Consider the following 26,242-nt stretch of genomic DNA (forward strand, 5'->3'; position numbering starts at 1 on the left):
ACAGTAAAGTGTATGTAGAAGAAAAGAGGTCTTAGAGCAGGTGTGGACATAGCCAACTCCTAATGTCTACCACATTCCCTCCTGACATCAGCACTATGCTGACTTTATAACTTAAAAAAAAAAACTTTTTTACTATTTCTTTATCTAGATATTGAGAGCAAGTTTGAGTATGAGTATTCTGCTCTCTTGTTGAGTTTCTTTGTGAACACTTTTATGATAAGAATTGGCCATTCAAATGGAACTAGTTCTAAAGGTGGCTGGGAAAGTGGAGCAGTAGATGGAAGATGGACTTAACAACCAACATTGCTGACCTCAGCAACCCTCCCAAGAGACTTATTAGAAACATAATTTGTTTAAGAGCCACTTACACTTCCTTTTTTTTTTTTTTTAACTATTTCTTGAAATACTTTGTCATCATATGTTTTTCTTACTGGTTTGTAGGAACTCTTTATATACTGGGAAATTACTCTTTGCGATATGAGCTACCTGTTTGCTTCAGGAGACCCCAAAGGTCCAGACTTCTTTGTCTCAAAGATCATGGTTCAATGTACACAGGAAGGAGACAGGAAGCCAAGGATTGGGCCACTAAGCAACTATCCTTCAGGTGCCTGAGCCCTATGCACAGTCTCCCCAGCCAGATCTTGCTTTTGGAAACCTCCCTCTGCCAGTCTTCATGGTGGGACCTGTAACAATGGCCAGAAATGTGGTGATGAGCTATGTTCCAGGCCGCTGCCTTAAACAATAAGGAGACATACTAGAGCCCAAAGTGGGAGCTGGTACTTGGTGGCAGTTGATACTGACACCAGCCTTCAGACCAGAGGGCAGATCCTCTTGCAGCTTTCCCCTGGTGCCACACAGACAAGCAGAATGTACTGCTTCGTTTATAGCAATTTACTTCATCCCCTTTCAGTTTTTTAATTAAATTTTTCAGCTTTTTAATTTAAAATTTTATTTTGGATGGTAATATAGTCACATAGGTCAAAAATTAAAAGGTACAATAGTTTTGAAATAAGTTTTGTGGGTTTTACTTACATTTATTTTATGCAGAATTTACTCCCAGGCCCTAAGTTTTTCTCTCTTCATTTCCTTCTGGGATATCTTTTTCTTCTATGCAACCTCCTCTTCTGGTTTAGGAACAGTCTGCTCTTTTTCAGTAAGGCTCATCTCGGTGGCAGGGAGAGCTCACATATAGGTTAGCCTGAACATGTGCTCTGTGAGTTCTCACCACACGTCAGGGTTTTTTTTTCACCTGAATATGCTCAATGACTAGAGAATCTACATCTAAACCCTTAAGTTCAGTGTTACTCTGCATTTTAACCTGTGTAGTAAAAATTCACTCTTTTCAGATCACTAACCCTGCCCAGCCCCACTGTTTGGCCTTAGCACACCTACCAACTCAACCATTAGAGCAACAGAATGGCACACATTGCTTCTATAAAGTAATATCCTTCAGATGCATGGTGGCTTTTCAGATACGCATACCTTTGATATGTTCATAAAATGAACACAAAGCTTGAACCTCGTGATTTGCATGATTTTGTAGGGCTTTCTGGATCAAGTGAATAGTGAACCATTTTTAGAGGTCACCTCAGGCCACTTATGGGAAGAACAGAAATAAGTTTTGAAGTCAGAAACTGTGAGGCCTCCAGCATTCATTTTCAAGAGTCTTATCGTTATTCAGGGTCCCTTGAGATTCCATATGAGTTTTAGGATGAATTATTCTGTTTAGATTGTTTTGATGTTATTGGCATCTTAGCCATATTAAGTCTTCCAGTCCATGAACAGGGGATGTCTTTCCATTTACTTGGGTCTTCTTTAATTTCTTTCAGCCATATTTTGTAGTTTTATTATTGAGGTAGTTGACTTATATTATTAGTCTCTTTTTGTAATGAAAGTGTTGAACTTGATAAAAAAAATTTGCATCAACTGAAGATTGTTAATTCTTTAAATATTTGGTGCTATTTACCAGTGAACCCATTTGGTCAGTCATAAGCTCTTTTTTTGTTCGGAAATTTGTGATTACCAATTCAGTCTTCTGCTAGTTATACATTCATTCTTATTTTGTATTTCTTCATGATTTGGTCTTGGTAGGCAATGTGTTTCTAGGCATTTGTCCATTTTCTGTAGATTGTCCAATTTGTTGGCGTACAATTGTTTATAGTATTCCCTTATTTATAATTTTGACTTTTGTAGCATCAGTTGTAATGTTCCTGTTTGATTTGATTATCATTCCATTCTTTTCTCTTTTTCCATCTGGCTAACAGTTTATCAGTTTTTATGATCTTTTCAAATAGTATATTTTGGTTTCATTCTTTTCTCTATTTTTTTATTCTCTATATTATTTTCACTCAAATATGTATGATTTTCTTGCTTCTTTTTGATTTGGGTTTAGCTTGCCTTTATTTTTCTAGTTTCAAAGGATGGAAGGTTACTGATTTGAGGTCCTTCTATATAGATTCTTACAGCCATGAATTTCTGTCTAAAAAGTGCTTTTGCTACATCCTATAATTCTCGGTATGTTGTTTTCATTTTCCTTTGTCTCAAGATATTCTCTAATTTCCCTTGTGATTTCTTCACATTGCTTAACAATGTGTTGTTTCATTTCCACATATTTGCAGATTGTCCAGTTTTCCTTTAGCTTTTGATTTCTGGTTTCATTCCATTGTGATTAGAAAAGATACCTTTAAGATGTCATTCTTTTTAAACCTATTGAAATTTATTTTGTGATCCAACATGTGGTCTCTCCTGAAGAATGTTCAATATGCACTTGAAAAAATATATTCTGCTGTTGTTAAGTGGAATGTTCTATATATGTACATAAGGTACAATTGGTCTATATTGCTTTTTTAGGTCTTCTGGTTCCTTATTAATCCCCTATCTAGTTGTATCCATTATTGAAAGTGGGATATTGAAGTCTCCTTCAATTATTGTAAAACTATTTTTCCTTTCAACTCAATGTTTTCTTCGTATATTTAGAAGCTCTGATGTTTGTTGCATATGTTTATAATTGTTACATCATCTTTGGTGAATTGACCCTTTTAGCATTTTACAATGTCCTTCTTTGTTGTAATGTTTTTTTAAATAAAATCTATTTCTATGATATGAGTATAGCCATTTTGGTTAGTATTTCCATGGACTATCTTTTTCTATTCTTTCATATTCAACCTATGTGTGTCCTTAGATATAAAGTGAGTTCCTTATAGATAGCATATAGTTTGATTCTGGCTTTTTACCCTTTTTTTTTTTATTGAGTTTAATCCATTTACATTTGAAGTAATTACTGGCAGGTGCCTCAGTGGTTCAGTCGGTTAAGCATCCAATTCTTGATTTTGGCTCAGGTCATGATCTCAGAGTTGGGAGACTGAGTCCCACATCTGACCCTGCACCATGCATGGAGCCTGCTTAAGATTTTCTCTCTCCTCTTCTTCCGATGGCCCTTCTCTCTCTCTCTCTTCTCAAAAAAAATAATGAAGTAATTACTGACAGATAAATACTTAATATTGCCATTTTGTTATTTTCTGTATGTTTCATAGCTTTTTGTACCTCATTTCCTCCTTTACTATTTTACTTTTTTAGTGACATGTTTTGACATGTTTTGATTCTCTCTTTTCCTTTTATATATATTCTATAGATATTTTCTTTTTGATAACCAGGTGTAACAAAAACATTCTAAAGCTATAGCAATCTATTTTAAACTGATTAAAATTTAATTTCAATTGTATATAGAAACATTGCCTACTCCTTTACAGTTCCATTCCACCTACTTTATGTTATTGAAGTCACAATTATATCTTTATATATTCTATAGCCTTTAACATAGAATCATAGTTTCTTATGCTTTTGTCTTTTAAATCTTAGAATAAAAAATGGAATTACCAAACAAAATTACATAATATGGGTTTTTATATTTGTCCTTATTTTTACCTTTACCAGAGAACATTATATTTTATTGTCTAGCATCCTTTCATATCAACTTGGACTCTCTTTAGTATTTCTTGTAGGGTAGATCTAATGGTAATGAGTTCCATTGGTTTTTGTTTATCTAGAATGTGTTCATTTTGTTTTTGAAGGGTAGTTTTGCTGGATATAGTATTCTCAAATGTCTTTTTGTTTTTGAAGGGTAGTTTGCTGGATATGGTATTCTCAGATGTCAGTTTTTCTCTTAGCACCTTAAATACGTCATCCCGCTGCCTTCTGGCCTTCAGTGTTCCTGCTGAGAAATATCCTTATTGAGTATGCTTTTTACCTAATGAGCCACGTTTCTGCTTTCAAGATTATTTGTCTTTGATGTTCTGTGGTTTGATTTTTTTTTGGGGGGGAGGGGATACAAAGTATTTAATGCATTTAATTTAACAGATTCTTACAAGCATGTATTTTGTGTCAGGCTCTATTTTAAGAGCATTCCTCAAACTCATTCCTTCAGTCCTCATAATAATGCTCTGAGGTGGGTACTGTTACTATCCCTCCATGAGAGATAGGGAAACTGAGCCATAGAGAAGTTATGGACTTTGACCAAGAATCCTGAGTCTGGTTTGAAGCCAGACTGGCTGGCTCCAGAGCCAACGCTGTCCATCCTGACTCTGTGCTGCCTTGTGTGTACACATGACAACTGATAAAACATCAAGGGATGGTTCTTGTGAGTATTTCTTTCTTCTCCCCAATACAACACTTAAAAAATCATCTCTAGTTTGGCCTTTCTCTTTGGCTGATTTTTCTCAATCCATGTAATACATCAAAGGCAAAATCCATTTGTCCTTAAATATTTAATGAGAGACATACAGCCCATCTCATAGACACAAATGCTTCACTCTGTCTTGACATGGATGGGTCACTGTTGTGTGTTATGGGGTCAGTCCTTTCTACTGGTTTGTAAGTTCCCTTAGGACAAGAATCCCATCTTGTATGTATGTCTTTCTTTCTTTCTTTCTTTCTTTCTTTCTTTCTTTCTTTCTTTCTTTCTGATTGTATTTTTTTTCTTTTTCTTTTTAATAAATTTATTTTTTATTGGTGTTCAATTTGCCAACATACAGAATAACACCCAGTGCTCATCCCGTCAAGTGCCCCCCTCAGTGCCCATCACCCATTCACCCCCACCCCCCGCCCTCCTCCCCTTCCACCACCCCTAGTTTGATTAAAATCTGTCACAATATGGGTTCCTTTGGGGTTTTCCTACATGGAGTGTCTGTTGAGCTTGGATTTGTAAATCCATGTCTTTCCTCAAATATGGGAACTTTTTAGCCATTATTTCTCCAAATAAGTTCTCTTCCTCTCTCTTGCTCTCTCTGTTATTCTTCTGGGACTTGCAAAAATGCATATATTGGTCTTCTTGTTGGTGTCCTGTAAGTCCCTTAGGCTATTTTCATTTTTCTTCATTCTATTTTCTTTTTGCTGTTTGTATTCGATAATTTCAAATAACTTGAATTCCAGTTCATTGATTCTTTCATTTGTCTCTTCAAGTCTACTGTTGCACCCCTCGAGTGAATTTTTCTATTTAGTTTTTACTATGTTTTTAAGCTCTAGATTTTTAGTTTGGTTCTTCTTTATAATTTTTACCTCTTTGTTGATATTCTCATTCTGTTTACATATCTTCCTGATACGTCTATCTGTTCGTGTTCTCTTTGAGCATATTTAAGACAATTGTTTTAAAGTCTTTGTCACATAAGTTCCAGGGCTGTGTTTCTTTAGCATCAGTTTCTGGAAATATTTATTTTGAATGGGCCAGTACCATATCTACCCATATCTGTGTTTCTGTTTCTTTGTATGCCCTCTGATCTTTTGTTTGATATTAGGCATTTGAAAAAAATGACCACCTTTCCCAGTCTTTGCAGACTGGCTCCCCTCTTTAGCCAGTCATGAAGGCTCATTTTAAGAATTTTTTTTCTAATGTCTTTTTCTTTCTTTCTTTTCTTCCTTCTTTCCTAATACCTTAGGTTGGGCTTAGGTAATTGGTTATCATTCTGATATATGATGATATATATCTCTCTGATATATGATGTTTTATGTTTCTACGTATCCCTTTTTTTTCTTTTTTTTCTTTTTTTTTAAGATTTTGTTTGTTTATTTATTCATCAGAGACACAGAGAGAGACAGAGACACAGGCAGAGGGAGAAGCAGGCTGCCCTCAGTGAGCCCGATGTGGGACTCGGTCCTGGGACCACGGGATCATGTCCTGAGCTGAAGGCAGACACAACTGCTGAGCCACCCAGGCGTCCCATTTTATTTTTTTCTTTTTTCAAAGATTTTATTGTTTCTGAGTATCCTCATGAAAGCCTCACTTCTGTGGCATTTCACCAACTTGACAGCAGTTAGTGTTTTTATTACCATTTACTTGTATGAACCATTTTTAATTTCAGTTAACTAACATTAATTTAATGAATTAATTTATTAATTAGTCTAAGTTCTACTCAATTGTATTTTGGTTAGAGAACAGGATTTATATCAGGAGTTGGCAAACTTTCTCTGTCAGGAATTAGAGAGTAAACATTTCAGGCTTTGTAAATCTAGTCTCTGTAAACAAATAGCAGGTATGGCTGCATTTTGATAAAATTACTTACAAAAATAGATAGTAGGCTGTATTTGGCATGCCAGTCTGCAATCTACATGATACTGCTATTTTGTTGAGGTTTGCTTTTAGAGCAATTTTTTATGTGTCCATGTGTACCAAAGAATGTTTGTTTTCATTTTGTATATGCCATTAAGTCATGTTTACTAACTGTTCAGTTCAGACCACCTGAATCTGCAGATTTCTGCCTTGCTGTGACCCATCATTATCTGAATGTGTATTAAAATATCCCCGAGGGTGGTTTTGTCCCTCTCTTTTGACTTGCTCTTTCCCCAGTGATGTTTTTGGGGAAACAAAATCTACTTTGTCACAAAATCTTTTTGTCACAAAATCTACTTTGGTATTTATATAATACTAGTTCTTTTTTTTTTTTTTTTTTTATTTATGATAGTCATACAGAGAGAGAGAGAGAGAGAGAGAGGCAGAGACATAGGTAGAGGGAGAAGCAGGCTCCATGCACTGGGAGCCTGACGTGGGATTCGATCCTGGGTCTCCAGGATCGCGCCCTGGGCCAAAGGCAGGCGCCAAACCGCCGCGCCACCCAGCGATCCCAATACTAGTTCTTTTTTTATTCTTTGTCACAAAATCTATTTTGTCACAAAATCTACTTTGGTATTTATATAATACTAGCTCTTTTTTTATTCTTTACTAATGTATCTTTCTCTATCTTTTATCACCAAGCTTAATTTAAGCCTTTTGTGTTTTTTGTTTTCTTGGTTTTCTTAAGGCCAATATAAAATTTAGCCAGAGTTGACTGTATTTTTTTCATATCTCTTTTAGCATTGTCTGGATTTATGTCTTCTTTGAATATTTCCTCCAAAACATTTTCATGGTGGATATTTCTTGTGGCAAACCTTTAGAGGTCTTAAAAGCCTAAGAATATTTTTTATTATACTCTTATATGAATATCTGTTTGGGTAAAAAAGTTTAAGTTAATGAGGTTTTTTCCAGTATATTAAAAATACTACTTTATTGTATATCTTGGTCCCTCTTTTGTAGGTGATAGATATTCTCTTGTTTTTTTAAGAAACTTCCAGGGTTTTTCTATCTTGATATTTTCAAACTCTGTTTCATCCTAAAGTGTCTAAATATCAGTCTTTCCATATCTTTTTTTTTTCCTAGTTCTATGAAAAATGTTGGTATTTTGATAGGGATTGCATTAAGTCTATAGATTGCTTGGATAATACAGACATTTTCACAATATTGGTTGTTCTAATATATGACCTTGGAATATCTTCCCATTTATTTGTGTCATCTTTAATTTCTTTGATCAGTGTTTTATAGTTTTTGGAGTAAAGGTCTTTCATGTCCTTGGTTAGGTTTACTCCTAGGTATTTTATTATTCTTTGTACAATTGTAAATAGGGTTGTTTTCTTAATTTCTCTTCTGCCACTTTGTTATTATTAGTGTGAAGACATGCAACAGATTTCTGTATATTAATTTTCTGTCCTTTGATTTTGCTGAATTCATTTATCAGTTCTAGTAATTTTTTGGAGTCTTTAGGATTTTCTATGTAGTAATGTATAGTAGTATCATGTCACCTGCAAATAGCAAAAGTACTACTTACTCCTTAACAATTTAGATTCCTGTTTCTTTTTCTTATCTGACTACTGTGGCTAGGACTCCCAGTATTATGTTGAAAAACTAAGTAGTAGAGAATGGACACCCTTGTCTTATAACTGATCTTAGAGGAAAAGCTCTCAGTTTTTCACCTTGAGCATGTTAGCTGTGGCTTTTCATATATGGCCTTAATTATGTTTTTGTGTCTTACATGATCAGCACTCGTGGAGGCTTTCAACTCGTGATTTTCTTTAATTCCATGAGATAACTGTATTATTTCCTTAAATATTTCCTTCTCTCTCCTTTCTCTCTCTCCTGAGGGACTCATTTTGTAGATATTAGGCCCATCTGTCATCCTCCATCTGCCTTTGCTTTTCCTATATGGTTTCTCCTCTTACATTTTCTTCCTTGGGCATGGCCTGGTCCTCCATGCAACTCCACTCAGACTTGGTTTTCAGCAGTGCCCATTCTCCTGCAGATCCCATCCCTTAACCACTGTGTTGCTCAAAATTATTATCTATACTTGGTTCTTTTCTATAATTCCTTGTCTTGATACCATACTTATTTTAATATCTTAGGCCTTCCTTCTCTTCCAGCAGTCAGTATTGTCGTTTGGTGGTTTTTATTTATTTATTTATTTTTTTTTTTTTGCAGCAGCAGCTGTGTTCCTCAGTCAGGGTTCTGTGCAGTAGAGATCCCTCCTTGCAGTACATGTTGCAGAGGAGCCCAGGCAGATCATGGGGCCAGTGTACCCACTCAGGCATGAAAGAGTCTTGGGCAAGGCCCAAAGACAGATGCCCCAGGATTGTAAAACTAAGGCCAGCCACTGCCTCCCAGGTGCCTCTTCCCCCCTAGACTTGACCTCACGCCCCCAGAGAGCATCCACATGAGGGAACAACTCCTCCTGGATGGCCAGCCACCTGCCCCTCTACCCCTAATATTCTACTTCCATCCTGCTCTGAAAGACCAAGCTACTGTGGCCACTAATCAGTGTAGTTGAAGGCCAGCAATGACTGTGCTAGCAGACTTAGGGGACACAGAGGAGCAGAATGTACCCTAGTTTTCTTTGCTGTATCCTTGCACTGTGTCCCTCCCTTGCTCCCTGCCACTCTACCTCACACGCGCTAGCTCAGGCTTTTAGCTTGCCTGGTACTTCCCAGCATGTAGAGAAATTGTTCTCACCCATCTGTAGTTTCTCCAGGGGATGTCTGGGGGTCAGATGGGCACAAGGGTCTCTGCCTGGCCAGGGAAGCCCAGCACAGTCCAGGTCTCCTCATTGACACTTGCACTCAATTGTCACTTTTGTGTCCACAGGGTCTGCGGAAGAGGGAGCTACTGAAGGAGCTGCTGCCAGTCATTGGGCAGAATCTCCGCTTTCAGCGCCTCTTTACCGAGTGTCAAGAACAGCTCGACATCCTGAGGGACAAGTAGCCTGCTCAGGCCTTCCCTGGCTGCAGCAAGGGCAGGGCCACACTCTCGCCACTAACAACGTGCAGGGCCCCCTCTCACCTCGTCAGGCTACAGAAGGACGAGGAGACACTGGCAGGAGGTGGGCTGTCCTGTGCCAGCGCTGGCCCAGCAACCTGGGCAGACTTCCCCTATGTCCTGGGCCTCTTGCTCCCTCAGAATGGGGCAGCTCTGCCAGCCACTCATCCCTCCCTCCAGGATCCCCGTACGGAGCAGGGGCTGGAGCCCTGCCCTGCTGCTCTGGGGTCACTGAGGCACTCCCAGGCCTGCCATCTCCAGCACGGTCCCGAGGTGGACACTAGTCCCTGCCACTGCAGGCACCGTGCTGCTTCAGCTATGACGAATGAGCCATTTGTGAAAGAGAGAACCCTGAAATGTTAGTGTATTATGCAGTCAGTAGACTGACCTGAGACCTATGTAAAAGGAAAGGCTATTCCAACACGGACTATTTTTGTACTAGAATTTGCTAACTTGTAATATGGAATTTTCCTTTTGGCCAATAATCAGGATCTCCCTATAAGTCACTTGGACATTGGTCACTTGTAGGAAATTTAAACTCTAATTATGACAGCTACATTGAAAAATAATTGTACTGAAATTAACTTGTCTATCTTCATTTGGTTTTAATTTTTAAATGTTTGTAAAAAGAGACTGTTTTTTGGGGAATGGGGCAGAGGGGTGGGCGATTTCTTTTGTAAGTGTAAAATAAATGAACACGCATTGGATACCAAATCATCCTGGCTTCCCCTGCCTTTTCCTTCTAATTTCTATCTTCCTACCCCTACTATTGATCCCTATCCCAAAATGGGCAGTTATGGAACATCAAAACCAGAAGGATCTTTGATGTCATCTAATGACCTCAACCTCTCTATGGAGAAATTCATTTCCCAGCATGGAGGTCATTTCCTTGACCATGAAGCATCTCAGGCTTCTGGGGCTAGCAGGTAGGCCACCTCCCATGAGTCTCTTCCCAAACCAGGCATTAAGGTCTTTGCTTCCAGCTCTGCTGTGCCTCTTGGTCCCTGATCATGCTGGGCACCAAAGGCTACAGCTGGCTTGTCAATTTCATGGAAGGAAATCAGCAAGTACAGACTTGGGTTTTCTGAAGAATTATCTGAAAGCTGTGATTTTCCTAGAAAGTGGTCCAGAGGCTGACCCACGGGAGAGGAAATAGCCGGAATCACAAAATCTTCAAGCATGGTGAGAATGGAACATCTTTACCTCTGTGTTATGTACCTGAGTGTTGCCTCCCTGCCAGCTATGTGGGATCCTGAGTCTCAAGACAGAGACCTGGATTTGGACTCTGGCCACTAATTTCTCCTCTCTGGATGCTTTCTTACCTAGTGGCCATCTTACTGCCTTCTCATTCATGTCAAGTAGCTGGATGAGACACAGGCATACATGCATGCCTGAAAAAGCTGGAGTACAGAGTACCTGTGGGTATGAACACTTCAAAAGCCAGACTGCAAGTATTAGCTTTTCTTTAAGGAACGAGGAGCTAGAGATGTGATGCGGGTCAGGCAGCTCCCCTGGCAATTCTGCATCATGGCATGGAGAACTTTGTGGACCACAAGATGCAGATGGCCTCAGGACTGACAGGCTTGTCTGGAATCCAAACCAGCAAAAATCTGGGCCTTGCTTTTCAGCTGTCAAATGGAAGTTAAGGAAACCTGCATAGTTATGAGGACTAACTAGGATCATATAGGCAAAGTCCTGGTGCTTTACAAATGCCTCCTAGAAGAAAACTTTAACAGTGTTTTTACACTATTATTTGTGAATTTTTTGTCTGTTTTTTTTTTAAGTAGGCTCCACACCCAGCACAAAGCCCAATGCAGGGCCTGAACTACAACCCTGAGATCACGACCTGACCCGAGATCAAGAGTCAGACCCCCAACTGACTGAGCCACCTGATGCTATTATTTGGAGAGGATAGGAAAATAAGCAGAAAGATGTCAGGGACTTCTGCTTCCAGCCAAAACAGAATAACAGACCAAATTGACCCTCCTACCAGAACCAACCAAAAAAGCCAGTCAACATACATGAAACAATGATCTCAAGACACTGAATATCTGAAAACAAAAGACAGTAACTCTGGGAGATGGAAAAAACAAACAAGATGAGCTCTATGACTGCCCTAGCTTACTACTCAGAGTTTCCAGGCTGCAGCAAAGGAAGGGGAAACTGAGGTAGAACCCAGCCAACTACGTGAGTTAAAGAAATAAAGCTGAGAGCCCAGGGAGACCGAGGCAGCCAGAGTTCACAGGACAAAATACCAGATAGGAGAAGCTCCATAGAGAACACTGGAGCTCAGTAGAGGGAGCCCTACCCTATCAATGCATACTCAACTGACCACTGTAAGGCTGTGCAAATGAAACAGCCAATGGTAGGCAGAGAACCACCTGAAATGATTAAAGTGAAAATTGCCTACGTATCACTCTGGGCTAAGAAAAGTATTGTTCCTACCAACCAGACTAGAAAAACTTGTAATTTACAGGCTTGGGGTAGAGTACTCAGGAAATATTGCCTAAATATTGAAAAATAATTAGAATACTGCTCCAGATTCATCTAAGTATAATAAAAGCAAGACCCAAAAAGGATCAAACTGGTTCCAACTAATTAATTACATTGCAAAGCAAATTTCAAAAGGCTTTATAATAAAACAAAAGTATGAAACATCCAACAGTAAAGTTCACAAGGAGTACCAGGCACATGAAGCAAGGACACAATCCAAAATGAGAATAATCAATCTTGACTGATCAATCAAAACTGACCCTGAACTTACACAGATATTATAATTAGCAGAGGACATTAAAATGGTTAATACGATCCATTGTGTTCAAAAATTAAGTACAAACATAGAAGACTATAAAAAAGTCACAAACTTTTAGAGATGAAAAAGATGAAGCCTTGTGGAAGAAAAGATTTGTGAATGTAAAGCCATAGCAATAAAAATGTTCCAAAACAGATGTAAAAAAAATCCGTAAGAAGAAAGAAAAAAAATAGTGTCAATAATCCATGGGACAGCGTCAGGTAATGTAATATACAAGCAATGGAAGTCCTCAAAGGACAGGGGAAAAGAGAAAAGGGGATGACAGAGAAAAGCGTTTGGAGAAATCATGGCAAAAAAATTGCTCCACCCTTATTCTTTGTGCTTCTGCTGGTGACTCCTGTGCCACTGTCCTTTCTCCTCATCCTACCCCTAATGCCTGTTGACCTCCCTACTCTGTCCACTGATGCTCACACCTTCCCACTACCTCTGCCTGCTGACCTCATTTGCAAGCGGAAACACTAGGGGCCTGTATCTCCCAGGGCTGGGACTCCTTGTCTCTCAAAAATCTGACCTAATTGTCTTAGGCACTTCCCAACTTTAGCCTCATTTTAGCCTCCAGATCACATGAAAAGTCAGAACCCTTTACAGTTAGGTTGGTGCAGTGAGAGATTGTATATATCCACAGCAGGTACACCAAGAGAAAGCAAAATCCATCATCTCTTCCCATACTAGACCTCATCCCTGTCCTTTCGCATACATGGCAAATATTTTCTCCTGATTGTTCTTCATCTTTAAAGGTTATTTGTGTTTTGGTTTTAGTTTATAATTTTGTGAAATTTAATTGTTCTTTTGTAACTTAAATTTAATTAAAATTCAACTACTTTTGCAATTAATTATTTTAAACTTAGAACACTTCACCAAAGATACATGGAAGACAACTAAATAAGTACACAAAAAGATGTTTAACATTAGTCATTCAGAAAATGCAAATGAGGGACGCTTGGGTGGCTCAGCAGTTGGGCATCTGCCTTCAGCTCAGGTCATGATCCCGGTATCTGGGATTTGGCATCCAGCTCCTGCAAGGTGTCTACTTCTCCCTCTGTGTCTCTGCCTTCTCTCTGTGTCTCTCATGAATAAATAAATAAATCTTAAAAAAAAAGAAAATGCAAATGATAGATGATAAAACCACAATGACATAACGACATACCTATTAGAATGACTTAAATTTTTAAAAATTATATGTAATACTGAATATTGATGAAATGTACAGCAACTGGAACTTTTATAAATTGCTAGCAGGAAAGCAAAATACTCACTTTGATAAAGTTTGATAGTCCTTATAAAGTTAAATATATACACTTACCATAGGACCCATTCCTAGGTTTTGTTTCTGTTTGCTTTTAAAGATACAAAACATTTTCATCAATATAAGAATGCCTCGTGTTGCCCTTAAAAAATTTACTGAAATATAATTCACACACATGCTGTTCACCTATTTAAAATGTACAATTCAATGTTTTTTAGTAGAGTCACATATATGTGCAACCATCACCATTGTCACATTTTCATCACCTCAAAAAGAAACTCCATAGGCTTTATTATGACCCATTCCCAACATCCCTAAACAACCATCAATCTACTTTCTGCCTCTATAATTTCCAATTCTGGATATTTCATATAAATGGAATCAGAATATGTAGTATTTTGTGACTGGCTTCTTTCACTTAGTATAATGTTATCAAGGTTCAACCATGTTGTAGCCTGTATTAATATTTAATTCCTTCCTATGGTCAAGTAATATTCCATTGTTTGGATTACAGCATTTGGCTTATCTTTTCATCCACTGATGGACATTTGTGTCAGTTTCACATTTTGTGAAATAGTTACAATTATGTGTGATGCCATCAGCATTTGTGTGCAAGTTTTTGTATGGACATGTTTTTATTTCTCATGAATACATACATAGGAGTAGAACTGCTAGGTCATATGGTGACTCAATTAACTGAGGAACTTCAAGACTACCTTCCAAATAACTCTACCATTTTACATTTGTTGCTAGTAGTATATTAGGGTTCTGATTTATACACATTCTCACCAACTATCTAACTTCTTTATTATAGCTGTCCAACTGAGTGTGGAAAGGTATCTCAATGTGGTTTTCATTTTCATTTCCATAGTGACTAAATATGATGAGCATCTTTTAATGTACTTATTGGTCATTTAAATATCTTATTTAGAGAAATGTCTTTTCAGATTTTTGCCAATTTTTAAAGTGGATTATTTGTCTTTATTATTGAGTTGTAAGGGTTTTTTATGCATTCTAATACAAGTTCCTTACTGGGTATGATTTACAAATATTTCCTCCCATTCTGCAGGTTGCTCTTTACATTCTTAATAATGTCTCTGAAGTTTTCAGTTTTGATGAAGTCCAGTTTTTTTCATTTGTTGCTTATTCTTCCAGTTTCATATCTAAGAAACCATTGATAAATCTGAGGTTATGTAAACTTACCCCTGTGTTTCCTACTAAGAATTTTATAGTTTTGGCTCTTATATTTAGGACTTTGATCCATTTTTTATATTACCCATTCTGTGACTTTTTAATTTAAGTTCAATTAATTAACATATAATGTATTATTAGTGTCATAGGTAGAGTTCAGTGATTCATCAGTCTTATATAATACCCGGTCCTCATTACATCACATGCCCTCCTTAATGTCCCTCATGCAGTTATCTCATCCTCCCAGCCCTCTTCTCCAGCAACCCTCAGTTTCTTTCCTATGATTAAGAGTCTCTTATGGTTTGTCTCTCTCTGATTTCATGGTTTTATTTTTCCCTCCCTTCCCTATGATCCTGTTTTGTTTCTTAAATTCCACATATGAGTGAGATCATATAATTATCTTTTTGATTGACTTATTTCACTCAACATAATACCCTCCAGTTCTATCCATGTTATTGCAAATGGCAAGATTTCATTTTTTTGGTGGGTGAGTGGTATTACAGTGTGTTTATGTGTCACATCTTCTTTATCCATTCATCTTCTTGAGGAACCTCCATACTGTTTTCTAGAGTGGCTGCACCAGCTTGCATTCCCACCAAGAATGTAAGAGGGTTATCCTTCCTCTGCATCCTTGCAACATCTGTCGTTCCCTACTTGTTAATTTTTTTTTCAATGTTAACAGCTTTTATTTCACAGTCAGTAAAAGGCTAGGTGCAGAGGTGACATTTTAAGTTCTACTTGTTAATTTTAGCCATTCTGGCTGACTTGGGGGTGGCATTTTTTAAAAGATTTATTTATTTATTTATGAGAGAGAGACAGAGAGTGAGAGAGAGAGAGAGGCAGAGGAATAAGCAGGCTCTATGCCAGAAGCCTGACGCGGGACTCGATCCCGGGACTCCAGGATTGCGCCCTGGGCCAAAGGCAGGCAGTAAATCGCTGAGCCACCAAGGGATCCCCGGGGGTGGTATTTCATTGTGGCTTTAATTTGTATTTCCCTGATGTCAAGTGATGTGGGGCATTTTCTCATGTGTCTGTTGGCCATTTGTATGTCTTCCTTGGAGAAATGTCTGTTCATATTTTTTTTATTTTTTATTTATTTATGATAGTCACAGAGAGAGAGAGAGGCAGAGAGAGAAGCAGGCTCCGTGCACCGGGAGCCCGATGTAGGATTCGATCCCGGGTCTCCAGGATCGCGCCCTGGGCCAAAGGCAGGCGCCAAACCACTGCGCCACCTAGGGATCCCAATGTCTGTTCATATTTTCTGCCAATTTCTCAGTTGGATTATTTGCTCTTTGGGTGTTGAGTTTGATGAGTTCTTTATAGATTTTGGATACTAGCCCTTTATCTGATATGTCATTTGGAAATACCTTCTCCCATTCTGTTGGTTGTCTTTTGGTTTTGTCGACTGTTTCCTTTGCTATGCAGAAGCTTTTTACTTTGATAAAGTCTCAATAGTTCATTTTTGCCTTTGTTTCCCTTGCCTTTGGAGACATGTCTAGCTAGAATTTACTATGGCTGAAGTCAAAGAGGTTGCTGCTTCTGTTCTCTAGGATTTTGATGAATTCCTGAATTCCATTCAGGTCTTTCATCCACTTGAGTCTATTTTTGTGTATGGCGTAAAAAAGTGATCCAGTTTCATTCTTCTGCATGTCCAATTTTCCCAGCACCATTTGTTGAAGAGACTATTCTTTGTTGAAGAGATATTCTTTCCTACTTTGTTGAAGATTAGTTGACCATGGAGTTGACGGTCCATTACTGAGTTCTCTATTATGTTCCATTGATCTCTATGTCTGTTCTTGTGCCAATACTATAGTATCTTGATGATTACAGCTTTATAATATAGCACGAACTCCAGAATTGTGATGCCACCATCTTTGTTTTTCTCTTTCAACATTCCTTTGGCTATTTGGGGTCTTTTCTGGTTCCAAACAAATTTTAGGATTATTTGTTCCAGCTCTGTGAAAAATCTCTATGATATTTTGATAAGGACTGCATTGAATGTGTAGATTGCTCTGGGTAGCATAGACATTTTAACAATATTTGTTCTTCTAATCCATGAACATGGGATGTTTTTCCATTTCTTTGTGTCTTCCTCAATTCTCCCATGAGTGCTCTGTAGTTTTCTGAGTATGGATCCTTTGCCTCTTTGGTTAGGTTTACTCCTAGGTATCTTATGGGTTTTAGTGCAGTTGTAAATGTGATCGAATCCTTAATTTATCTTTCTTCTGTCTCGTTGTTAGTGTATAGAAATGCAACTGATTTCTGTGCATTGATTTTTACATCCTGCCACTTTGCTGAATTCCTGTATGAGTTCTAGGAATTTTGGGTTGGAGTCTTTTGGGTTTTCCACATAGGATATCACGTCATCTGTGAAAAGTGAGAGTTTGACTTCTTTGCTGATTCAGATGTTTTTAAATTTTGTTGTTGTTGTCTGATTGCTGGGGCTAGGACTTCTAGTACTATGTTGAACAACAGTGGTAATAGTGAACATCTCTGTCATGTTCCTGACCTTGAGGGAAAAGCTCTCAGTTTTTCCCCATTGAGAATGATATTCACTGTAGACTTTTTGTATATGGCTTTTATAATATTGAGATATGCTCTCTTTATCCCTACACTGTGAAGAGTTTTAAGAAAAGATGCTGTACTTTGCCAAATGCTTTTTCTGCAATAATTCAGTCAGTAAGATGGTATAATTTTTCTTAGCCAGTTAATATGGTGGATTACACTGATTGATACTTGAACATTGAACCAGCCTTACGTGTCTGGAATAAATCCCACTTGATTATGGTATATAGTTCCATATACATATATAAAATATATATGTATATCCATATACATATATAAAATATATATGTATATCCTTAATAGGATATATATATATATAATAGGATCTAATAGGACATATATATATGATATAATAGGACATATATATGGGATATATAAGATATATATATTTATATATATATATTATATAAATTTATTTATATGTGTGTGTGTGTGTGTGTGTGTGTGTGTGTGTGTGTATCCTTTTAGGAATTTTTATAATGCAGGATCCCTGGTGGCTCAGTGGTTTAGCACTTGCCTTCCACCCAGGGCGATCCTGGAGTCCCGGGATCCAGTCCTACATTGGGCTCCCTGCATAGAGCCCGCTTCTCCCTCTTCCTATGTCTCTGCCTCTGTGTGTGTGTGTGTCTTTGTAATATGTATTCATGCCTGTACTTTCCCTTCTTATACAATTTGTCTTGCTTTTGTAGCAGGGTAACACTAACTTCATAAAATATATAATTTTTTAAAGATTTATTTATTTATTTATTTATTTATTTATTTATTTATTTATGAGAGAGAGAGAGAGAGAGAGAGAGAATGGCAGAGGCACAGGAGGAGGGAGAAGCAGGCTCCATGCTGGGAGCCCAACGCGGGACCAATCCTGGGACCCCAGGATCGTGCCCTGGGCCAAAGGCAGGCGCTAAACCACTGAGCCACCCAGGGATCCCCCATAATATATATTTAGAAGCATTCCCTCCTCTTCTATTTCCTGGAAGACAATGTATAGAATTGGTATCAATTATTTAAACAGATTAGTAGAACTTTTTTATAAAATCATCTAGCAATGGAGACTTCTATTTTGATATTTATTTACAAATCTAATATCGTTAATATTTGCATGACTATCCAGATTACTTCATATTATATAAGTATGGTAGTTTGTGTTTTTTGAGGAACTGGTCCATTTCAACAAAATTATGTTTATGTAGTTGTACCTACTAGTCCCTTGTCCTTTTTATGTCTGCAGAGTTTGTAGTGATAATTAATATTTAATCCCCTATTCCATTCCTAATATTGGTCATTTGTGGCTTTATTTTTCCCTTTGTCCAGTTTACAACAGATTTATCAGTTTTATTTATCTTTTTTTTTTTGAGTTTGGAAGTTTTCCTTCTATTTTTATTTTTTGGACAGTTTGAGAATAGGTTTTTTTAATTATATTTATTTTTTATTGGTGTTCAATTTGCCAACATACAGAATAACACCCATTGCTCATCCCATCAAGTGCCCCCCTCAATGCCCGTCTCCCAGTCACCCCCAACCTCCACCCACCTCCCCTTCCACCATCCCTAGTTCGTTTCCCAGAGTTAGGAGTCCTCATGTTCTGTCTCCCTTTCTGATATTTTCCACTCATTTTTTCTCCTTTCCCCTTTATTCCCTTTCACTATTTTTTATATTCCCCAAATGAATGAGACCATATAATGTTTATCCTTCTCCGATTGACTTATTTCACTCAGCATAATACCCTCCAGGTCCATCCACGTTGAAGCAAATGGTGGGTATTTGTCGTTTCTAATGGCTGAGGAACATTCCATTGTATACATAGACCACATCTTCTTTATCCATTCATCTTTCGATAGACACTGAGGCTCCTTCCACAGTTTGGCTATTGTGGACATTGCTGCTAGAAACATCGGGGTGCAGGTGTCTCAGCGTTTCATTGCATCTTTGGGGTAAATCCCCAACAGTGCAATTGCTGGGTCGTAGGGCAGGTCTATTTTTAACTCTTTGAGGAACCTCCACACAGTTTTCCAGAGTGGCTGCACCAGTTCACATTCCCACCAACAGTGTAAGAGGGTTCCCCTTTCTCCACATCCTCTCTAACATTTGTTGTTTCCTGCCTTGTTAATTTTCCCCATTCTCACTGGTGTGAGGTGGTATCTCATTGTGGTTTTGATTTGTATTTCCCTGATGGCAAGTGATGCGGAACATTTTCTCATGTGCTTGTTGGCCATGTCTATGTCTTCCTCTGTGACATTTCTGTTCATGTCTTTTGCCCATTTCATGATTGGATTGTTTGTTTCTTTGGTGTTGAGTTTAATAAGTTCTAGATCTTGGAAACTAGCCCTTTATCTGATACGTCATTTGCAAGTATATTCTCCCATTCTGTCGGTTGTCTTTTAGTTTTGTTGACTGTATCCTTTGCTGTGCAAAAGCTTCTTATCTTGATGCAGTCCCAATAAAGAATGAAACTAGACCACTGTCCTGCACCATACACAAAGATAAACTCAAAATGGATGAAAGAGGGCAGCCCCGTTGGCACAGCGGTTTAGCGCCGCCTGCAGCCCAGGGTGTGATCCTGGAAACCCGGGATCGAGTCCCACGTCAGGCTCCCTGCATGGTGCCTGCTTCTCCCTCTGCCTGTGTCTCTGCCTCTCTCTCTCTAGCTGTGTCTCTATGAATAACTAAATAAAATCTTTTTAAAAAAATGGATGAAAGATCTAAATGTGAGGCAAGATTCTATCCAAATCCTAGAGGACAACACAGGCAACACCCTTTTTGAACTTGGCCACAGTAACTTCTTGCAAGATACATCCTGAAGGCTAGAGAAACAAAAGTTTTATTTATCTTTCAGAAGTTTTCGTTGAATTGATTTTTCTCTATTTTTCTGCTTTCAATTTAATTGATTCATGCTCCTATTTATTTGCTTCTGCTTGTTTGGGTTTTATTTTGGTTTTCTTTTTTTTTAAGATTTTATTTATTTATTTATTTGAGAGAGAAGGAAACACAACTAGGAGGGAGGGACAGAGGGAGAAGGAGAAGCAGACTCCCTGTTGAGCAGGGAGCCTGACTCTGGGCTAGATCCTAGGGCCCTGGGATCATGATCTGAGCCCAAGGCAGGCACTTAACCAACTGAGCCACCAGGCGCTCCTGCTTTTCTTTTTACAGGTTTATGAAGTAGACCTTATATTATTGATTTGAGACATTTCTCCTTCCCAGCTTTATTGAGATATAAGTGACATATAACATTGTGTAAATTTCAAGTGTACAATGTGATGTTTTGATACTTACATATTGCAAAATGACTACCACAGTAGGGTTAGTTAAGACCTCTCTCACCTCACATAATTACCATTTCTTTTTTGTGGTGAAAACGTTTAAGATCTAGTTTCTTACCAATTTTCAAGTAGATAGGTGACCCTTAGGTAGTGTGGACATTTTAACAATATCAATTTTCCTAAATCATAAACACAGATGATTTTCCATTTATGTCCTCTTTAGTTTCTTTCATCAAAGTCATGGTTTTTAGTATATAGGTCTTTTACCTCCTCAGTTAAATTTATTCCTAAGTACTTCATTGTTTTTGATGCTATTATGATTGGGATGATTTTCATTATTTCTTTTTCAGATAGTTTATTGTTAGTGTATAGAAATGCAACTAATATCTGTATGTTGATTTTGTATCCTGCAACTATTGAATTTGTTGATTAGCTCTAATAGTTTTTGTTAGAGTCTTTAGGATTTTCTTTTCCTTTTTTTAAGATTTATTTATTTATTTGCAGGGGAGGGGCAACAGGAGAGAGAATCTGAAGCAGACTCCGTGCTGAGCATGGTGCCCTATGTGGGGCTCAATCTCAGGATCCATAAGATCACAACCTGGGTCAAAACCAAGAGTCAGTCACTCAACTCAGTAGCTCAACTGACTGTGCCACCCAGGCACCCCTAGTCTTTAGGATTTTCTATATATAAAATCATATTATCTGCAAACAGACAATTTTATTCTTCCTTTCTCATTGGAATGCCTTTTCTTTTTTAAATTATTTTTTACTTTTAATTATTCCTTACTTTTCACTATTACTGTTGTTGTTCAACATAGTACATAGTATTTTGTTTACTTGAGAGAAAGAAAGCATGAGCAGGGGGCAGGGCGGGTACAGAAGGAGAGGGAGAAACAGGATCCCCTCTGAGTAGGGAGCCCAACATGAGGCTCAATTCCAGGACTCTGGGATCATGACCTTAGGTGAAGGGAAATGCTCAACCAACTGAGCCACCTAGGTGCCCCAGGATGTCTTGTCTTTATTTTTCTTACCAACCTGCTCTGGCTAGGACTTCCAGTACTATATTAAATTAGAGTGGTGAAAGTAGACATCCTTGTCTTGTTTTAAAAAAACTTTATTTATTCATAGAGACACACACAGAGAGAGAGGCAGAGATACAGGCAGAGGGAGAAGCAGGCTCCGCGCAGAGAGCCTGACGTGGGACTTGATCCAGGGTCTCCAGGATCATGCCCTGGTCTGCAGGCGGCGCTAAACCGCTGCGCCACCAGGCCTACCCCCTTGTCTTGTTCTTATCTTAAAGGAAAGACTTTCAATTTCCCACAATTAAGTATGTTAGCTGTGGGCTTGTCATTGATGATCTTTATTCTATACCCAATTTGATGAGAATTTTTATCATAAAACAATGTTTTTTGTCAAATAATTTTTCTACATGTATTGACACAGTCATATGATTTTTATATTTCATTTTTTACAGTGTATCATATTATTGACTTGTATATGTTGAACCATTTCTGCATCCCAGAGATAAATTCCATTTGATCATAATGGATGATCTTTTTAATATACTATTGAATTTAATTTGCTAATATTTTGTTGAGAAGTTTTGCATCTATACTATGATAATCAAGGAGGTTAGCCTATAGTTTTCTTTCCTTATCTGGATTTGGTGTCAGGGTAATACTAGCCTTGCAAAAGTTTGAGAGTATTTACTCCTCTAATTATTTGGAAGAGTTTGAGGAATGGGATTAATTCTTCTTTAAAATGTTTGACAGGGAAGGAGCCTCGGTGTCCATTGAAAGATGAATGGATAAAGAAGATATGGTTTATGTATACAATGGAATATTACTCAGCCATTAGAAACGACAAATACCCACCATTTGCTTCAATGTGGATGGAATTGAGTGCTTCACTATTATGCTGAGTGAAGTAAGTCAATCGGAGAAGGACAAACAGTGTATGTTCTCATTCATTTGGGGAATATAGATAACAGTGAAAGGGAATATAAGAGAAGGGAGAAGAAAAACACTCCTAACTCTGAGAAACGAACTAGGGATGGTGGAAGGGGAGGGGGGCGGGGGTGGGGGTGAATGGGTGATGGGCACTGAGGGGGCACTTGACGGGATGAGCACTGGGTGTTTGTTATTCTGTATGTTGGTAAATTGAACACCAATAAAAAATTAATTTATTAAAAAAATTATAAGTAAATAAAAAATAAAATGTTTGGCAGAATTCACCATTGAAACCATCTGGTCCTGGGTTTTTCTTTATTTGGAGATTTGTTTTATTACTAATTCAGTATCCTTACTCATTATTTGTCTCTTCATATTTTCTCTTAATGATTCAGTCCTAGGTAGCATAGGAATCAATCATTTCTTACAGGTTATTTAATTTGTTGGTATATAATTGTTCTTAGTAGTCTTTTATGGTCCTTTGTGTTTCTGTAGTATCAGTTGCAATGTCTCTTTAATTTCTGATTTAATTTGAGTGTTTTTTTTCTTAGTCTAGCTGAAAGTTTGTCAACTTTTTTACAATTAAAAAGACAGCTCTTCTTGACATTTTCTATTATTTTTTTGGTCTCTAGTTAATTAATTTCTTTTTTTTCTTTTTTTTAAAATTTTATTTATTTATTCATGATAGACAGAGAGAGAGAGAGAGGCAGAGACACAGGCAGAGGGAGAAGCAGGCTCCATGCACCGGGAGCCCGATGTGGGACTCGATCCCGGGTCTCCAGGATCGCGCCCTGGGCCAAAGGCAGGCGCCAAACCGCTGCGCCACCCCAAGATCCCTATTAATTTCGTTTTTAAGATTTTATTTATTTATTCTTGAGAGACAGAGAGAGAGGCAGAGACACAGGCAGCTGGAGAAGCAGGCTCCATGCAGAGAGCCCGACGTGGGACTCGATCCCAGGTCTCCAGGATCACACCCTGGGCCAAAGGCGGTGCTAAAATGCTGAGCCACCCGGGCTGCCCTAATTAATTTATTTCTGCCATCTTTTTGATTTCCTTTTGCTAGCTTTGGGCTTGGTTTATAGCTCTTTATCTAGTAACTTGAGATATAAATTTAGATTGTTTATTTGAGATTTTCTTCTTACTATAGCCATTTATTGCTATAAACTCCCGTTAAGACTGCTTGATTTCTATGTTTATACCATTGTGATCAGAAAAGATACTTGGTATGATTTCAATCTTCTTAAATTTGCTAACATTTGGTTTTTGACTTATCATATAATTTATCCTGAAAGATGTTCTGTGTGTGTGTGAGAAGAATGTGTATTCTCCTGCTACTTGATGGAATGTTCTGTATATGTCTGTTAAGTCCATTTGGTCTAAACTATATTTCAAGTCCAAGATTTACTTATTGATTTTCTATCTGGATTATCTATACATTATTGAAAGTAAGGTATTGAAGTCCCCTACTATATTATACAGTAGTCTATTTCTCCCTGCAGATCTATTAGTGTTTGCCTACTATACTTAGATCCTCCAATGTTGGGAGCATATTATAATTGTGATTATTATATTCTCTTCATGAATTGACTCTTTGTTATTATACAATGACCTTCTTTCTCTGTTATTACAGTACGTATGTATGTATTTATTTATTTTTTTAAGATTTTACTTATTTAGTCATGAGAGACACACAGAGAGGCAGAGACACAGGCAGAGGGAGAAGCAGGCCCCATGTAGGGAGCCCAGCGTAGGACTCAATCCCTGGTCTCCAGGATCACGCCCTGGACCAAAGGTGGCGCCAAACTGCTGAGCCACCCAGGCTGCCCTCTTGTTACAGTTTTTAGATTAAAGTATATATTTTCTGACTTAAGCATAGTTATCCCTGCTGTCTTTTGGTTTCTGCTCACATGGGATATATTTTCCCATTCCTTTACTTTTAATCTATGTGTGCCCTTAAAGCTGCAGTGAGTCTCTTGTAGGCAGCATATACCTGGGTCTTGTTTTTATTTATTATTTATTTATTTATTTATTTATTTATTTATTTATTTATTTATTTATTTATTTATTTTAACCATTTAGCCACTCTATGACTTTGGAGAATTTAATCCATTTATATTTATAATAATCATTGATAGGTGAAGTCTTACCAGGTAATAGGAGTTTTAGATAGTTATGAGTAATGTCATCTTATTAATTTTTTTCTAGCTGTTTTGTAGTTCCTTGTTCTTTCTCCCCCTCTTGTTGCCTTCCTTTGTGAATTGATGGTTTTCCTTAATGATAATTCTTTGATTCCCTTGTCTTTATCTTTTGTGAACCTACTATAGATTTTTCCATTGTGGAGGCTACTGTGAAATATTTTTAGATATATATTTTGTGATTCTACTGTAAGTTTTTCCATTGTTGATATCACGAGGATTACATAAAACATTTATAGGTCTATTTTGATGTTGATAACAACTTGACATTGATCACATACAAAAATTCAACTGTTTTACTGCCCTCCTTCTATATTTTTGATGTCACAATTTACCTCTTTTTATATTAACAAATATTTTAGCTATAGTTATTTTAAATGCTCTTGTCCTTTAACCTTTATACTAGAGTAACTGGTTAACACACAACACTAAATTATAGTATTAGAGTTTTTTGAACTTGACTATGTACTTACCTTACTGATGTGTTGTACATTTTCAAATGTTTTCATGTTATTAATTAGTATCCTTTTATTTCAGCTTGAAAAACTCCTTTCAGCATTTCTTATAAGGCATGTCTAGAGATGATGATCTTCCTCAGCTTTTGTTTGTGTAGGAACATCTTTATCTTCCCAACATTTCTGAAGGACAGATTTGCTAAATACAGTGTTCTTGGCTGACATTTTTTTTCTTTCAGCACTTTGAGTATATCATCCCACTTTGTCCTGCCCTATATGGTTTCTGCTGAGAAATCCACTGATAGTCTTATGGGGGTTCCCTTGTAGGTTACAAGCTTCGTTTCCTTTCCTGCTTTTAAGATTCTCCCTTAGAATTTGATTTTTGGGGATCCCTGGGTGGCGCAGCGGTTTGGCGCCTGCCTTTGGCCCAGGGCGCGATCCTGGAGACCCGGGATCGAATCCCACGTCGGGCTCCCGGTGCATGGAGCCTGCTTCTCCCTCTGCCTGTGTCTCTGCCTCTCTCTCTCACTGTGTGCCTATCGTAAATAAATAAAAATTCAAAAAAAAAAAAGAATTTGATTTTTGTCATTTTTATTATAATGTGTCTTGAAAAAGATCTCTTTAGGTTGAGTTTGATTGGTGACCTATGAGCTTCATTAGTTTGGTAATCTAAATCTCTCCCCAGATTTGAGATGTTCTCAGCCAATATTTCTTCAAATAAACTTTATGCCCTCTTCTCCCTTTCTTCTCCTTCTGGAACTCCAATCATTTACAATTTGTTTCTTTTGGTGGTATCCCAAATAACATGTAGGCTTTCTTCACTCTTTCTCAATTTTTGAAAATTCTATTCTGACTGGATGATTTCAAAATTCCTGTCTTTAACTTGCATATTCTTTCTTCCACTTGATCCCTTCTGCTGTTGATGTTCTCTATTTCATTTTTTATTTCGTTTATTATATTCTTTA

General features: G+C 37.6%; 1 protein-coding gene across 3 annotated transcripts in view; it reads left to right on the forward strand.

Moving 5' to 3' along the window:
* The window catches only part of LOC129508045 (protein HIRA), an 89,350-nt gene extending 79,026 nt beyond the window's left edge, over positions 1–10,324 (forward strand). For 2 of the 3 annotated variants that reach the window (XM_055322935.1, XM_055322936.1), the window contains one exon: positions 9,437–10,324. In XM_055322935.1, the coding sequence (XP_055178910.1) occupies positions 9,437–9,891 (455 nt within the window). In that variant the 3' untranslated portion in view covers positions 9,892–10,324. The remainder of the gene's footprint in view (positions 1–9,436) is intronic. The other variant, XM_055322937.1, reaches the window with a different exon arrangement.
* The last annotated feature ends 15,918 nt before the right edge of the window (positions 10,325–26,242 follow it).

The sequence above is a fragment of the Nyctereutes procyonoides genome, unplaced genomic scaffold, assembly GCF_905146905.1.
Source record: "Nyctereutes procyonoides isolate TBG_1078 unplaced genomic scaffold, NYPRO_anot_genome, whole genome shotgun sequence".
NCBI lineage: Eukaryota > Metazoa > Chordata > Mammalia > Carnivora > Canidae > Nyctereutes > Nyctereutes procyonoides.